This window comes from Oncorhynchus kisutch, linkage group LG6, assembly GCF_002021735.2.
Source record: "Oncorhynchus kisutch isolate 150728-3 linkage group LG6, Okis_V2, whole genome shotgun sequence".
NCBI lineage: Eukaryota > Metazoa > Chordata > Actinopteri > Salmoniformes > Salmonidae > Oncorhynchus > Oncorhynchus kisutch.
The window spans coordinates 57,632,592-57,647,386 of NC_034179.2; the positions used below are offsets into that span (position 1 = coordinate 57,632,592).

The window sequence follows — 14,795 nt, forward strand, 5'->3', positions numbered from 1 at the left end:
GCATTGGGATGAGCTGTTATTTACATAATGTTTACAAGTCCCGGGTTGTGCTACCCATGGCGCCCGTCCTATTAGTTGGCAGTGGAGTTGGGAGGAGTTTGGCGGCTCCATGGCGGCGAATCACTGCTGGAATCACGACAGTGAGCAGGTGACGCCGGCGTCTTCAGAGTGGTCACAGTTGTGCACTTCCCAGGATATGTGGGAGCACTGCTGGAGAGAGGCCTCAGAGCCGCTGCACTTCAGATTGTCCAGGAGGATGGTGCCGCTGCCGGGCCCAAAGAAGGCCTCCACACGGGCCGTAGCAGCCTCCCCACAGCCCAGCTGGCGACACACCACCTGGGCATCAGGCATGTCCCAGGCATCGTCGCACACCGTACCCCATTCCGCCCCTGAGAACATCTCCACCCGGCCCTCGCAGCGGTGCTGCCCGCCCACCAACCTCGCCAGGCCTAGAGGGAGAGACAGGGTAGAAACAGTCACATATACTGGAGCAAATAAACATTAAACACTAGAGACACATATCACATACCTGATCCTAAGACATGATTGAAGTATGATGCATTACATAAGACTGCCTCTGACAAGTGATGCTGGGAAGGTGTGTTGATCTTTGGATACCGTGAAACCCAGAACATGTAGCTAAACCTCAACAGGTACAAAACTCACCTTCACTTGGTGGTCTAGTGGTGGGCGTTCTCTCTGTCATCCCGAAGTCATTTCCAGGTCCCACAAGCTGAAAGGCTGGAGAAGGAGAAGGAGGGGAAGACAGTATGAGACTTTAATCTGCTGTGTATGTTTCCCAAGGGAGTGGTCATCTACTTGAGAACAACTGTTGATACAGTCCTATCAGAACAGTCTGGAGCACTCAAAACATTGTAATGAGTTAATCAAGTGATCAGTTAATCAGATATATCAGAAGAATACTGCTCTAGAAGTGAACTTAGTGATTCCCTTATCATCTCACTCAGAAATCAAAGGTTCACTTGTTCACCTAGTCTGCTCTACTAACCATGATTTGATGTAGACCTGAGTAACAGGAATGAAGTCTTTGTCTCTTTCATTATTTCTTTCTCTACTGTTTGTCTTATTTGTCCTTAAAGAATGGAGGTTTAGCCTGCAGGCTGCCAGTGAAGCTAATGACCCCTGACTTCTCCACTCTATATTTCATGCCACCCAGCTACTCAACCCTGCACGTTAGAGGCTGCTGCCCTATACAGTATACATAGACATGCAATCACTGGCCACTTTAATAATGGAACACTAGTCACTTTAATTATGTTTGCATACTGCTTACTCATCTCGTATGTACAGTGCCTTGCGAAAGTATTCGGCCCCCTTGAACTTTGCGACCTTTTGCCACATTTCAGGCTTCAAACATAAAGATATAAAACTGTATTTTTTTGTGAAGAATCAACAACAAGTGGGACACAATCATGAAGTGGAACGACATTTATTGGATATTTCAAACCTTTTTAACAAATCAAAAACTAAAAAATTGGGCGTGCAAAATTATTCAGCCCCCTTAAGTTAATACTTTGTAGCGCCACCTTTTGCTGCGATTACAGCTGTAAGTCGCTTGGGGTATGTCTCTATCAGTTTTGCACATCGAGAGACTGAAATTTTTTCCCATTCCTCCTCGCAAAACAGCTCGAGCTCAGTGAGGTTGGATGGAGAGCATTTGTGAACAGCAGTTTTCAGTTCTTTCCACAGATTCTCGATTGGATTCAGGTCTGGACTTTGACTTGGCCATTCTAACACCTGGATATGTTTATTTTTGAACCATTCCATTGTAGATTTTGCTTTATGTTTTGGATCATTGTCTTGTTGGAAGACAAATCTCTGTCCCAGTCTCAGGTCTTTTGCAGACTCCATCAGGTTTTCTTCCAGAATGGTCCTGTATTTGGCTCCATCCATCTTTCCATCAATTTTAACCATCTTCCCTGTCCCTGCTGAAGAAAAGCAGGCCCAAACCATGATGCTGCCACCACCATGTTTGACAGTGCGGATGGTGTGTTCAGGGTGATGAGCTGTGTTGCTTTTACGCCAAACATAACGTTTTGCATTGTTGCCAAAAAGTTCAATTTTGGTTTCATCTGACCAGAGCACCTTCTTCCACATGTTTGGTGTGTCTCCCAGGTGGCTTGTGGCAAACTTTAAACAACACTTTTTATGGATATCTTTAAGAAATGGCTTTCTTCTTGCCACTCTTCCATAAAGGCCAGATTTGTGCAATATACGACTGATTGTTGTCCTATGGACAGAGTCTCCCACCTCAGCTGTAGATCTCTGCAGTTCATCCAGAGTGATCATGGGCCTCTTGGCTGCATCTCTGATCAGTCTTCTCCTTGTATGAGCTGAAAGTTTAGAGGGACGGCCAGGTCTTGGTAGATTTGCAGTGGTCTGATACTCCTTCCATTTCAATATTATCGCTTGCACAGTGCTCCTTGGGATGTTTAAAGCTTGGGAAATCTTTTTGTATCCAAATCCGGCTTTAAACTTCTTCACAACAGTATCTTGGACCTGCCTGGTGTGTTCCTTGTTCTTCATGATGCTCTCTGCGCTTTTAACGGACCTCTGAGACTATCACAGTGCAGGTGCATTTATACAGAGGCTTGATTACACACAGGTGGATTGTATTTATCATCATTAGTCATTTAGGTCAACATTGGATCATTCAGAGATCCTCACTGAACTTCTGGAGAGAGTTTGCTGCACTGAAAGTAACGGGCTGAATAATTTTGCACGCCCAATTTTTCAGTTTTTGAAATGTTAAAAAAGTTTGAAATATCCAATAAATGTCGTTCCACTTCATGATTGTGTCCCACTTGTTGTTGATTCTTCACAAAAAAATACAGTTTTATATCTTTATGTTTGAAGCCTGAAATGTGGCAAAAGGTCGCAAAGTTCAAGGGGGCCGAATACTTTCGCAAGGCACTGTATATACTGTTTTCTATTTTACTCTATTTAGCCAATGCCACTCCGAAGTTGCTCGTCCTAATATTTACATATTTCTTAATTCCATTCTTTTACTTTTAGATTTGTGTATTGTTGTGAATTGTTAGATACTACTGCACTGTTGGAGCTAGGAACGCGAGCATTTCGCCTCACCCGCAATAACATCTGCTAAATATGTGTGTGATCAATACATTTGACTTGATTTGATGCCCTTTGGACCATCTGGCCGGGCGCCTGCTCCTCAGAGACCAACACTCACACAGTTAAATGCACCAGCTCAGCAGGGAAGAGGAGAGATGGATGACTGTGGGGATGGTGACTATGGGGTGACTGTGTGAGTAACTGTGAGCGAAAGCTACAGAGGAGTTTTGTGTGTGTTCATTTGAGTGCGTGTGTGTGAGTGCGTGTGTGTATTTGTGTGTGTGTGTATTTACATGACTATGTGCCTAGCTGTCTCAGTCTTAACAAGTCACTACTGCAGCAGTACTGCCTGCAGCAGATCAACATATACATTTCTGATTCGCATCGGGCAACAGTTATATTGCCACAGTTCCAGTCGGTCTTACGTGTACAGATGACTCCAGCGTCTTCATGATGTCCACAGTTGTGCTGTCCCCAGCCCAGGTGGAAACAAGCCGACAGCTCCCCTTCACTGCCCCTACAGTCCACATTGTCCAGCAGGATGGGGCCCGAGCCGTAGCCGAAGTAGGCCAGGACCTTGGCAGAGATGGCAGGGCCACAGCCCAGATGCCTACACACCACCTGGGCATTGGGCAGATCCCAGTCATCGTCACACACCGTGCCCCACTGGTTGTTGTGGAACACCTCCACACGGCCCTGGCAGCTGCTGTTACCATTCACCACGCGGATGGTGGGCCGCTCTGGAGGAGGAGAAGGAGAGACAGAGGGGTATGAGGAGATGAGGAGAACATTCTTCATGGAGAGGTTCATCGAAAATGGTGGCACTGTGCCTCCCTGTTGCACAATTTAATATTCGTGAATAATCAGCAAATATTATAATAAGTGATGTATGAGTTTAGAGTGCATTAGCGGGAGTTTATAATTATCACATGGGGGTGCAACATCATTACCTCTTGTTGTCATAGCAACCGCTGTCACAGCCGTAGTTGCTTCGGTGACTAATTCTGTTTGGTCGGTTACTATAACAATAGGAGAAATGCATTAGAATCAGAATGATGAGTCAGTTTACACATATGCAAGCTGATGCCTACAGTACACAGCAGAGGGTTTTCCATCGATTGAGATGAGAGACTGGGAGGAGAGTGGGTGGGGCGACATGATTTACTTGCTCCACTCTACCACCATTGATTGAGTGGCGCTGCTGAGTCACAGATTTTAGACAGAGAAACCTATAGAGGAAACAGCACCGTCTGTTGCTCATAGGAAAGAGGTGCAGCAGTGTGGCCTGATGATATGGGTCTGATGAGGGCCTACACTGCAGCTGTTATTGCTATTGTAGTACTGCAGTACATGAAAACGGAAATGACCTCAACAATTACCTGCAGTGCTGGCAGTCTGAAAGAATCCCCTTCCCATGCCCATGGTTTCAGTGTTCATAGGAGGAACGGTAGTGGATCCTGAGCCTGCACAGATAAAACAGACAAAATAGTGTTAAAGCAATTAGCAACATGAATTTAAGAAAGAGAGAGCGAGAGTGACAGTGAGAGAGAGAAAAAAAGAGACAGAGAGAATAAGAAAAAGCTTCTCACCTGAACAGATAACCCCAGCGTCCTCATGATGTCCACAGTTGTGTATCCCCCAGCCCAGGCTGTAGCACTTACTCAGCTGGTTCTCGTAGCCATTACAGTTGACGTTGTCCAGTAGAATCAGGCCTGTCCCGTAGCCAAAATAGGCGTTGGTGGTGGAGGAAACGGCATGGCCACAGTATATCTGCTGGCACACCACCCCTGCGTCTCTCATACCCCAGTCGTCATCACACACCGTCCCCCAGCTGCCACGGTAGTAGACCTCCACCCGTCCCTGGCAGTAGTCCAGTCCACCAACTAACCGGATTGTACCATCTCCTAAAATATAGGGGAGGGGAGGGATTCATCACCATTCCATACATCTTCTCAGTCTAAGCTTCATTCTGACATACAGTACACAATGGCATCTCTCTGTTTCACTATTTAGCTTGGATTCCAGGCTAGATTTATTGAGATCTTGTGTGCAGATGTTGTCTTTATACAACACATTGAATAAACGCTCTGTGTTGAGCATGTGTTCATTCTTTTTCAGTTCATTTTCTGTCCCTCTGTGACAGTGTTTGTAGACGGGTTGGCTGACAACATCACAAAAATTGAAAAGTTGAAACAATACCAAAGTGTCCTCCCTGCCACTGTTTTGGTAAAAGGCTAAGGGATAGGGCTGGAGAAGTATAACCACTCTCAAATCCATAGATAGCTATATTATAGTTTTAAGGCCCTGTGCAGGCAAAAACAGGATTTTCCTATGTTTTATATATTTAAACACTACGAGGTTGGAATAACACTGAAATTGTGAAAATGATGATAATGCCCTTCATACGCAAGCGCTGTTTGAAAAGACTGCCTGAAATTTCACGCCTGTTTTGCTGCGATGGAGTTTTGGCCATCTGTTAGTTAATAGACCAATGAGAAAGACAATAGAGTTTCAAACCTCTGTGCCAATAACAGTTAGTTTTCAGTTTTACCCTACCCGCTCAGACCACTCTCAGACAGTCCTAGCTAAATTCTTGATTGAGAAATTGCTCTTTGCTAAGAAGCTAATTATTATTTAGTTTTTTACAATTTTAATTGAAAACAAGATTAAGGTACTTCAATGTTACCCAGAAATGATTTGATATTGAGATAAAAACAGCTGCATTGGACCTTTGAACATGTTTTGAGGCTATACGGTGTTTGTTTCCATTTTGAAGTTATATTCTTCAAGAATTAATGAGTACATATCGTTGATTTAAAAATGGATGTAGGAACTGCAGATTGGCCCTTTATTAAACCTATTAAGTGAATAAAATAAACCCTTCTTGAATCAATTTTGTTTACTTCTTTTGTGTGTGTGTTTGAAATTAGAGAGAAATAAATGAAATAATCACTTACTTAACCCTGAGTTTCTCCTAGACGGAGTGGTGGGCTCGCCCATGCCCCGTGACTCCAGCACTGATGTATCTGAGAAGAGATGAGGAAAAAAGGAGTGAAAAATGATGTTTTTATTAGTGAAAATAGATTATTGTATCAGTCACCAGGGATATGTCCCTCTTAGAGATCGTAGAGATCCTTATAAATTGTAAAGACCCTACCTATAGAAAAGGAATTAGAACAGTTATAGACTAGGTTTTTATATATATCTTTATGGGCCCTACCTTTGCATGTGACAGACACGTCCTCATAGTGGTAACAGTTGTGGATGCCCCAGCCCAGACTTCCACACTGTCCCAGGTCTGTCTCCCCTCCTTTGCAGTCTACATTGTCCAGCAGGACGGGCCCTGAGCCCTGGCCATACTCTGAGATGCTGCCCACCGCCATGGCCAGACCACAGTCCAACTGCCGACACACCACGTTGGCATCTACCATGTCCCAGTCATCATCACACACTGTACCCCATGTCCCGTTGTGCCAAACCTCCACACGCCCCTCACACCTGTTACGCCCGTTCACCAGACGCACTGGAGAGGAGAGGGAAGAGAGATCCAAAGATACACTGTCAGCGAGATACAAAATAATATTACCAGACGCAATGAAGATGGGGGAGGATTCACTGAGGAATCAGCAATCAGGACAGCTGACCTCCCTGCTCTCTCCCACTCCGATGCTGATGTCATGAATGTTACTGTAAGTGTGTGATGTTGTCATATTATCCTGTCAGGAGGCTGGTTTCTAGATCTCATTTAAGTTCATTCAAACCTTGTCCTTTTACTCACTTTGACTACACGCTAGCCACTCTTTTTGTATTCTACATGTGCCACACAACATAGAACAAAAGTCTGTGCAAGCACATAAAAAGCCTACTGTCTGTGGGACAGTATACAGTGTGTTACTGTCTGGAAATATCACTATCATATAATGATAGTTAATAGTGACAAGAATCCGTTTAGAATAGCTTGTGTAATCCCTTCCACCTTCCAATTTAAGGAACAAAATAAGACTAAACAAGCCATGAGAGAGAGAGGGAGAGATGGAGAGAGAGAGGGAGAGATGGAGAGAGAGAGAGAGTGAGGGATTGAAGGAGATGGCGAGAGAGAGAGAGAGAGAGAGAGAGAGAAGGAGAGTGAGAGAGAGAGGCAGAGAGAGAGAGACAGAGACAGAGACAGAGAGAGAGAGAGAGAGAGGGAGAGGGAGAGAGAGAGGGAGCACACACTGTAGCAGAATAAGTCATTCCGGGGGATTAGGTAAATTGAGAGCAAAGGGAAGTGACCTTGTTGTTGTGTCCCTGGGGCACTGATCTATCTCTCGCTCTCTCCTTTTCCTTCCTTTTCCCTCCCTCCTTCCCTCTCTCTCGCTTCACAAGTTAAGTTTGATAGTCTTTTATTCATGAGTTGGATGTGGACATGTATTTGTTGAACATGGGTACTTCAGACAGACAGAAGGTGTGGTGGATGTGGTGAGAGTTGGCGGGAGCCCAGCAGCGCATTGCCAACCTTGAGAATGCGTTGTCTTCATGGCAGTCATCGTCGTCGTGCTATTGGCTGGAAAAGAGGGAGGAAGGAGAGAGAGAAAGAGGGAGAGACTTTGGTCAAATGATTTGTTGAAAGGAGGTTCTTGGCCCTTCATAGTTACTGTATTCTGTATCTACTATATCTATTTTCCTGTAATTCGAGACGCAGCTTGAAAACGCAGTAGGAAGCCTATTTAAACCATGTAGCTAAACCAGCTAAGAAATCTAACATAGAAATATGTATTGAAGGTTGACACGTTCCAGTTTGTGAACTTTGGGGGTTTTCGTTTTGAGAATGGAAACAAAAGTTACCAAAATAATACCCACTGTCTCTTTTATTTTTAATAAGATCGTCAGGTTTTATTTTGTTACAATCACTGTAGAGTTGGATGTGGGACTGGGCACTCCAGTCAGCCTCAAGTCTTCTTGGGTTTGACGCTAGAAGCTTGGCACACCTGTATTTGGGGAGTTTCTCTCATTCTTCTCTGCAGATCCTCTCAAGCTCTGTCAAGTTGGATGGGGAGCATCCCTGCACAGCTATTTTCATGTCTCTCCAGAAATGTTCGATCGGGTTCAGGTCTGGACTCTGGCTGGGACACTCAGGGACATTCAAAACTTGTCGCGAAACCACTCCTGCGCTATCTTGGCTGTGTGCTTATGGTCGTTGTCCTTTTGGAAGGTGAACCTTCGCCCCAGACTGAGGTCCTGAGTGTTCTGGAGCAAGTTTTCATTGAGGATCTCTCTGTACTTTCCTCTGTTAATCTTTCCCTCGATCCTGACTAGTCACCCAGTCCCTGCCGGCTGAAAAACATCCCCACAGCATGAGGCTGCCACCATCATGTGTCACCATGGTGGGGTTGGGATGTTTCTTCCAGATGTGATGCTTGACATTCAGGCCAAAGAGTTAAATCTTCAGGGGAGTGGATTCCTTCTGGCCACTCTACCATAAATGCCTGATTGGTGTAGTGCTGCAGAGATGGTTGTCCTTCTGGAAGGTTCTCCCATCTCCACAGAGGAACTCTAGAGCTCTGTCAGAGTGACGATCGGGTTCTTGGTCACCACCCTGACCATGGCCCTTCTCCCCCGATTGCTCAACTTCTTTAATTCAAGAATGATGGAGGGCACTGTGTTCTTGATGACCTTCAATGCTACCAAATTATTTGGTACCCTTCCCCAGATCTGTCCCTCAACACAATCCTGTCTCGGAGCTCTACGGACAATTCCTTCGACCTCATGTCTTGGTTTTTTCTCTGACATGCACTGTCAACTGTGAGACCTTATATATGTGTGCCTTTCCAAATCAATTTAATTTATCACAGGTGGACTCCAATCAAGTTGTAGAAACATTTCAAGGATGATCAATGGAAACAGGATGCACCTGAGCTCAACTTCGAGTCTCATAGCAAAGGTTCCGAATACTTATTTAAATAAGGTATTTCTGTGTTTTATTTTTTATACATTTGCTAAAATCTTTATAAACCTTTTTTTCTTCTCGCTTTGTCAATATGGGTTATTGTGTGTAGATAGATGAGGAAAAACATACATTTGATCCATTATAGAATAAGGCTGTAATGTAACAAAAACTGGAAAAAGTCAAATACTTTCTAAATGTACTATATGTCTTTGACTACGCATTAACCAAACATCTGATAAAAATCAATACAGATATAATGATTACACACCTCTTCTCCCATCATGTAGCATCCACACAGATTATATCGGATTGGGCTGTGTTTAGTACTGTGTTGACAAACCTCTAAGCCTCATTCACTTGGCTATATTGGTATGACTGTGAGAAATCTGGAAATACTCTGTGTTATTCCTCAGGTTCCTTTACTGGGACTTGTTGGCCTGTATGTCTGGGACCATAAAGTTTGAGGACATCAACTGTGTCTTATAGGGGAAGTATAAAGCCACTGAAACTGTGGTTTCTGGTTACCTGCCTCACAAGGAGAATAGAGGAACCTTTCTAAACATAATGCCAAAAATAGGTACATTCACCCCTTGAAGACTACCTGGCTCATTGAAACTAAAGGCCCTAAACACGTTAACAGTTATGTTATGTTCGCTATGTGGGTTAGTTATTGAAAGCGTCCTGGTATTAGAATATGTTGTTTCTTGGTTTTTGTCATATGTATTCATAAGACTGAAATCTGGGGTGGAAACAGTAACGTTACGTGCATTTCAGAAAAGATGGGTCAGTAAACGAGAAGAGATTGACTTGGAAATATACTCACTGGATATGGCTCGTCTGCTGATTTTGGTCATATCTTTTGAAATCAGAAAATAAAGAGCAGTATGTCAGGGCACAAAGAGATGTCTTAGATACCACAGCAATCCAATGCATATTTGAAGTTTGTAAACATGTTCTATTTTTAGCAAGGGGTTCGTTCGATCCATTAAGTCCAAAGTAGTATAATCAATAACTACTCAGTCACTCCCCGACCGTATCCCTGTTCCGAACAACTAGCAGAATGTTTGTACTTCAAATCCTAACTCGGTAACAGCTACTAGAGGCAGGCAGTCCTATGGGGACTTGTTCCTCTGTCCCAAGTACACCCAGGTACACCAGGTTCTCTAGCTCTGTAAAGGTTACATACACATGTAAATGTTCTGACTTATTCAGCTCATGACTAGGAAAATCATGACAGATCTGTCTCTTTGCAGTACATATCAAAACTAATTTCCCCCACCAATTTATCTGCAAGGAGGGAGCATTCCTTGAGCTGGTGTAATGTTGGTTAATTCACCCACCCCCCAAAGCCCTCTTTTGCCCCCACACACACCCCAACCACCCTTTCCACCCTCACCCCCCAACCCCCTCCACACACACAGCCCAGACAACTATGGGGTTTAAAAACGATAGTCTCCCAATTCAAATTGAGCAGTGGTGAAATAGCACGCACACGTACACTCACCGATCTGCAGAATCCCACTGATGCCCACCAGTAGCAGGGAACCTAGCAGGGACAACAGCAGCCAGACAACCACTGTCCAGCCTCCACATGGTCTACGCACACAATCTGCTACGCGCTGCCCTCGCATGGCTCGCTGTCTGACTGACGCTCCAATCAGTCTGGGTGCCTGTTGGAACACACACTTACACACACAACCAATCAGTGCACTGGACTTTCTATCTCCGTCTCTGTCTCTGTCTCTCTGTCGCTCTCACACACACATTACCTACCTTCCTGCCTTTTTCTGTTTCTCTTCACTGCTGAAACAGTCCTGTACCCCTAATACTGGTACTCATTGCCCACCACTAGTCTACTGCTACTACTCATAATCAATAACCATTGTATTCCCAACATAGTATTGGATAGCTGTTTCTAGTGCAACCCCCTGCAGCCAAATGACTATACAGTAGTGGGGAGTTAGTATCGATGATAGTATCAGGCAAGTGAAGCTTATTGGTTGGAAGTTGGAACATAAATAGTTTCCAAAAACCATGCACTGAACTGAAACCGGTGTGTGTGTGTGTGTGTGTGTTCCAGTGATGGAGAGGAGAGGTGGGAGTGGGCACACCATGCTGTAACTCTGTGTCCACTCCAGATTGATTGGCACTAAAACAACTCCCAGTGTGCCCCAGGACCTGCTGGAGCATGAAGCAGACTGGCCCATTTCCCCAGGCCAAAATGGCTGCCAGGCTGCCTACTACACTGCCACGCCACCCCACCCCACCCCACTGCACACTGGCTGGCTGCTAAAACACTGGGCACAGAGAAACTGTTGTGACCTGTGGTGAGCATGCTGGTACAAAATGGATACCAGTGCCATGCATCACCCAGGTGGCAGTGAGTGGACATGTGCCACCGCTACCCCAACAGAGTGGCAAACATTATATTTTATTTTCAAATTTGTCTATTCTGTACTACGGAGGGCAGTAAGTAAGGTAGTAGTTATACAGTATGTCTAGAAGGCGTAGACAGTACGGGTGCATCAAAGCTGGGACTAAGAGACTGATAAACAGCTTCTTTCTCCGGTACCCTGCCCTGAACCACCTGCTATACTAGGAAGCACAAAAAAATGTGACCAAAGAATCTGGTTTCATAGGGAGCAGCAAGAAACATTGCAAACTGCTGCTGCTTGATTTCTCTTGATTTTGCCAACAAACAGCTCTTGCCATTGTCCTGAAATCACATCCTCATGCTCATATTTATCCACTGAATTCTGAAGAAAAGTTTGGTTTGTATAAAAATAAATAAATAATAATAATAAATAATAAATAAAATAAAGATAAAGCGGTAAGCAATCTAAATGTGAAATATTTTCAAATGTCTTTTTTTGAGGAAAATGCTTGTTTTGCCTATGTCTGATCAGACTTTTGGGTTGGTTGTTTGTCTTTGTATTGGACCAAAAGCCTCTTTGACCTTACAAAGGAATGTGTACTAGTTAGTTTGGGGACTGGGGACGGATGATGAGGGGAGAAGGAGAATATGATATTGGCCCCTGGAGATAGTGGACATTCCGAGCCCAGGGGCCAACAAAAAGACATTTCTGCTGTCTGTGGTCCCGATCGTCAGGCCTAAACGCTGCTTCCTGCAATCTGTCACTGGAACTCTCCGAAACGCTTAGGCAGCCGATGACACCACAGGGGCGCCTCTCGGCTCCTGGGAGAATAGGAGGAGAGGGGGGTAAGCAGCAGCTAGAAGGGGAGGGTGGCAAGACCAAATTCACCTGCTCCTCTACCTGTAGATATGTGTCCAGTTCAGTTGGATTCTGCCCATATGTTGTAGTATAGTGTAGCTACAAGGTATATTACCATAGCAGATACTGTAATGCACTGTAAATACACTGACAGGTCAGCGAGGCCAAGTATCCTCCTCTAACACCCTTCAGCACCAATCAACAGCTTAACAAACCCGCTAACCTTGACCCTGTTCAACTACACTAACCCTGGCCAATGCATTTGGAGCCTCTACCCTGTGTTATTTAATTTAATTGTATTGACGGCCATATTGCATGTATGGAAGGCCATGACATTAAGTTGAAAGGTGAAAGGCAGGAGGGAGGAGGTTGTGGAGAGCAGAGGCAACCAGAGGTCATTGTGCTGTCCAATTAGGAAGCAGGGATTTTAATGCGGAGCAGCCCAGCACCATGGCTGTTCCATTGGGCACAGCGTGCTAACAAACCGCTCGAAACCCTGGGACAAATGGTTCAGTTATGAGGGATGAAAAATAATCTAGTCCCCAATGTTGTATTTTTCAATACTCCATTCATAACGGGATGTAGCGCAGATCCGCCGGGGAATAATGTTGCCTTTTGTGTCGGCTGTGCTTCCCCTCCCTCCTCTTTGCCCTGCGCCCCTGAGAAATAGCTGAAAGATCCTCTGCCCCATGAAAATACCCCTGAACGTCCGAGATAACCAGGAATATAACACTCTGACTCTCTCTCACGGTCACTCACACAAAAAGGGAGGAATTTTGAACCCTTTAAATTCAGATTCTTTGCATCGGTCGACAGGTCTATGTGCCCCTTGTCCATTTCCATGGGTAACATCATCCCCGCATTGCATATTTCTTGTTCTTTGCCCATTAAGACATGACAAATAAGACAGAAGAGTCATATCTTCAATCAGTTATTGACAAAAAGAAAATCATTTTCATGCTAACATAGGGTTGTAGAGTTATAATTGGCTATAATTGTGATATTATTTAGTAATTTTCAAATTACAATGCCCTTTAGAAATCCCTCAATTATTTATGTTCTTGTTTCATCCACTGAAATATTATTTGATTAACTACAGATTGAATATAGTTATTCAAAATCACTGTGGTGAGACATTCAAAAGGCACATTTCACGCTACTTTCCAATCACTGGCTTGAAATATAATATATATTTAAACTAAGAGTTAGGATAATGTGCAATTTGAAAAATGTACCAAACACAAAGAAATTATAAGAATTTTCAAAGATACCTGGAATAAAGTTGCTCTCTTTTCCCACAGGATAAATAAAATAAAATAAATTTCCAAAAATATCTACAAAGAAATTGTCCTTCGATTTTCTGATGGCAGGTAGCTCACAGAACAGTTCCCCAACTCTCGCAGCAGAAAAACATAGGAACTTTGTGTGGAAATAGAGGGAGAAAAAAACAGTCGTCCGGCTCTACATGTACCAAGCTGTCTTTCATCTCCTTCACCTTTCCGTGATTATAAGTACCTGGCTTCAGTGACAAGTTTTACTTAAAACAATAAAGACAACAGCATTGTATGTTAATATCCTAATGCCCCGTGACTGCCTATGGTTAGAAGAAGCAGAAGAGAAAAAAAGGAAATGTTGAAAGCCAACCCTTCACATGTACATCTCCAGTTTCAGCTAGCGCTCATTCAAGGTGCGGTCTTCCTCATCTAAGGGACTGTACAGTCACAAGAGGAGAATATGGAGGAGAGGGCAGTGGCTGTGGCCGTGTGCATGTGTGTGTGTGTGTGTGCGTGCGTGTGCGTGCATGTGTCTCCCACCCACAGTCACAATAGTAAAGTAACACAGTGTGAAACTGATTCAATGTTTCAGGTTCAGAGATTTGAAATAGAATTGCACCTTTAGTGGGTTTTTTTAATGTGAAAACAAAGAAACAAAAATGGACTCAAATATGATTGCAACAGCATTCAAACATGAGACACATCTACAGGACACTGAGAGAGGTATATGTTTTTGTATAAGAGCACAAGCATGACATGATAACTGGCAGGTCTACAAAGTAGAAGTTTCCATGAGTTGTGAGTTCAGGTGCGCCTCCGCGCAACAGCAAACCAAGGAAAGTAAGAGGGGTGCTCGACAACAATGACAAAATCCAACAAAAGAGCTTACCATGAAAAACTGGCAAAAGGTCTAATTCGAGGCAGAAAGAAGTTGGAGCACTGAACAAAAACGGCAAAAGTCAGAGATGAATTTTATCCATTGTTCAGGATGAGTACAGGTGACTGATGCTTCCTTCCTCGAATAAGTCCTTTTTCATTGTAAGTCCATTTGTTGGATTTCCATGATGTGTCTTTGGTCACACGATACTTCCAGCACTCACTGAAATAGACCCCCCATTTTTCTCATAATCAGAATAATTATTTTTAAGTCATAAGAGCACACCTGCTGTGAGGTCAATACAGTACTTGACCTTTTTACTGTACTCTCAATACCTCTGAACATAAAACCATTTACAGTATACTGTATCGTAAGGAACTTTGTACCAG

At 43.9% G+C, this 14,795-nt stretch overlaps 1 protein-coding gene across 1 annotated transcript; it reads right to left on the reverse strand.

Moving 5' to 3' along the window:
- LOC109893031 (scavenger receptor cysteine-rich domain-containing group B protein-like) lies at positions 1-14,013 on the reverse strand. Its single transcript, XM_020486025.2, has 12 exons — positions 13,527-14,013; positions 10,527-10,707; positions 9,846-9,878; positions 7,592-7,639; positions 6,317-6,619; positions 6,054-6,122; positions 4,686-5,000; positions 4,476-4,559; positions 4,047-4,115; positions 3,522-3,836; positions 667-741; positions 1-449 (listed from the first exon to the last, which is right to left on the reverse strand). The coding sequence occupies exons 2-12, from the start codon at positions 10,651-10,653 to the stop codon at positions 133-135; spliced, it is 1,755 nt and encodes a 584-aa protein (XP_020341614.1). The 5' UTR covers positions 10,654-10,707; positions 13,527-14,013; the 3' UTR covers positions 1-132.
- Positions 14,014-14,795: the final 782 nt, after the last annotated feature.

Excerpts from the sequence above, each read along its gene's own strand:
- LOC109893031 (XM_020486025.2), bottom strand. The coding sequence starts at position 10,653 with ATGCGAGGGCAGCGCGTAGCAGATTGTGTGCGTAGACCATGTGGAGGC. Across the intron at positions 9,879-10,526 it reads CAGTGGGATTCTGCAGATCG|ATATGACCAAAATCAGCAGA; the intron begins GTGAGTGTACGT and ends TGATTTCAAAAG. Across the intron at positions 7,640-9,845 it reads CAGCAGACGAGCCATATCCA|CCAATAGCACGACGACGATG; the intron begins GTGAGTATATTT and ends CCTCTTTTCCAG.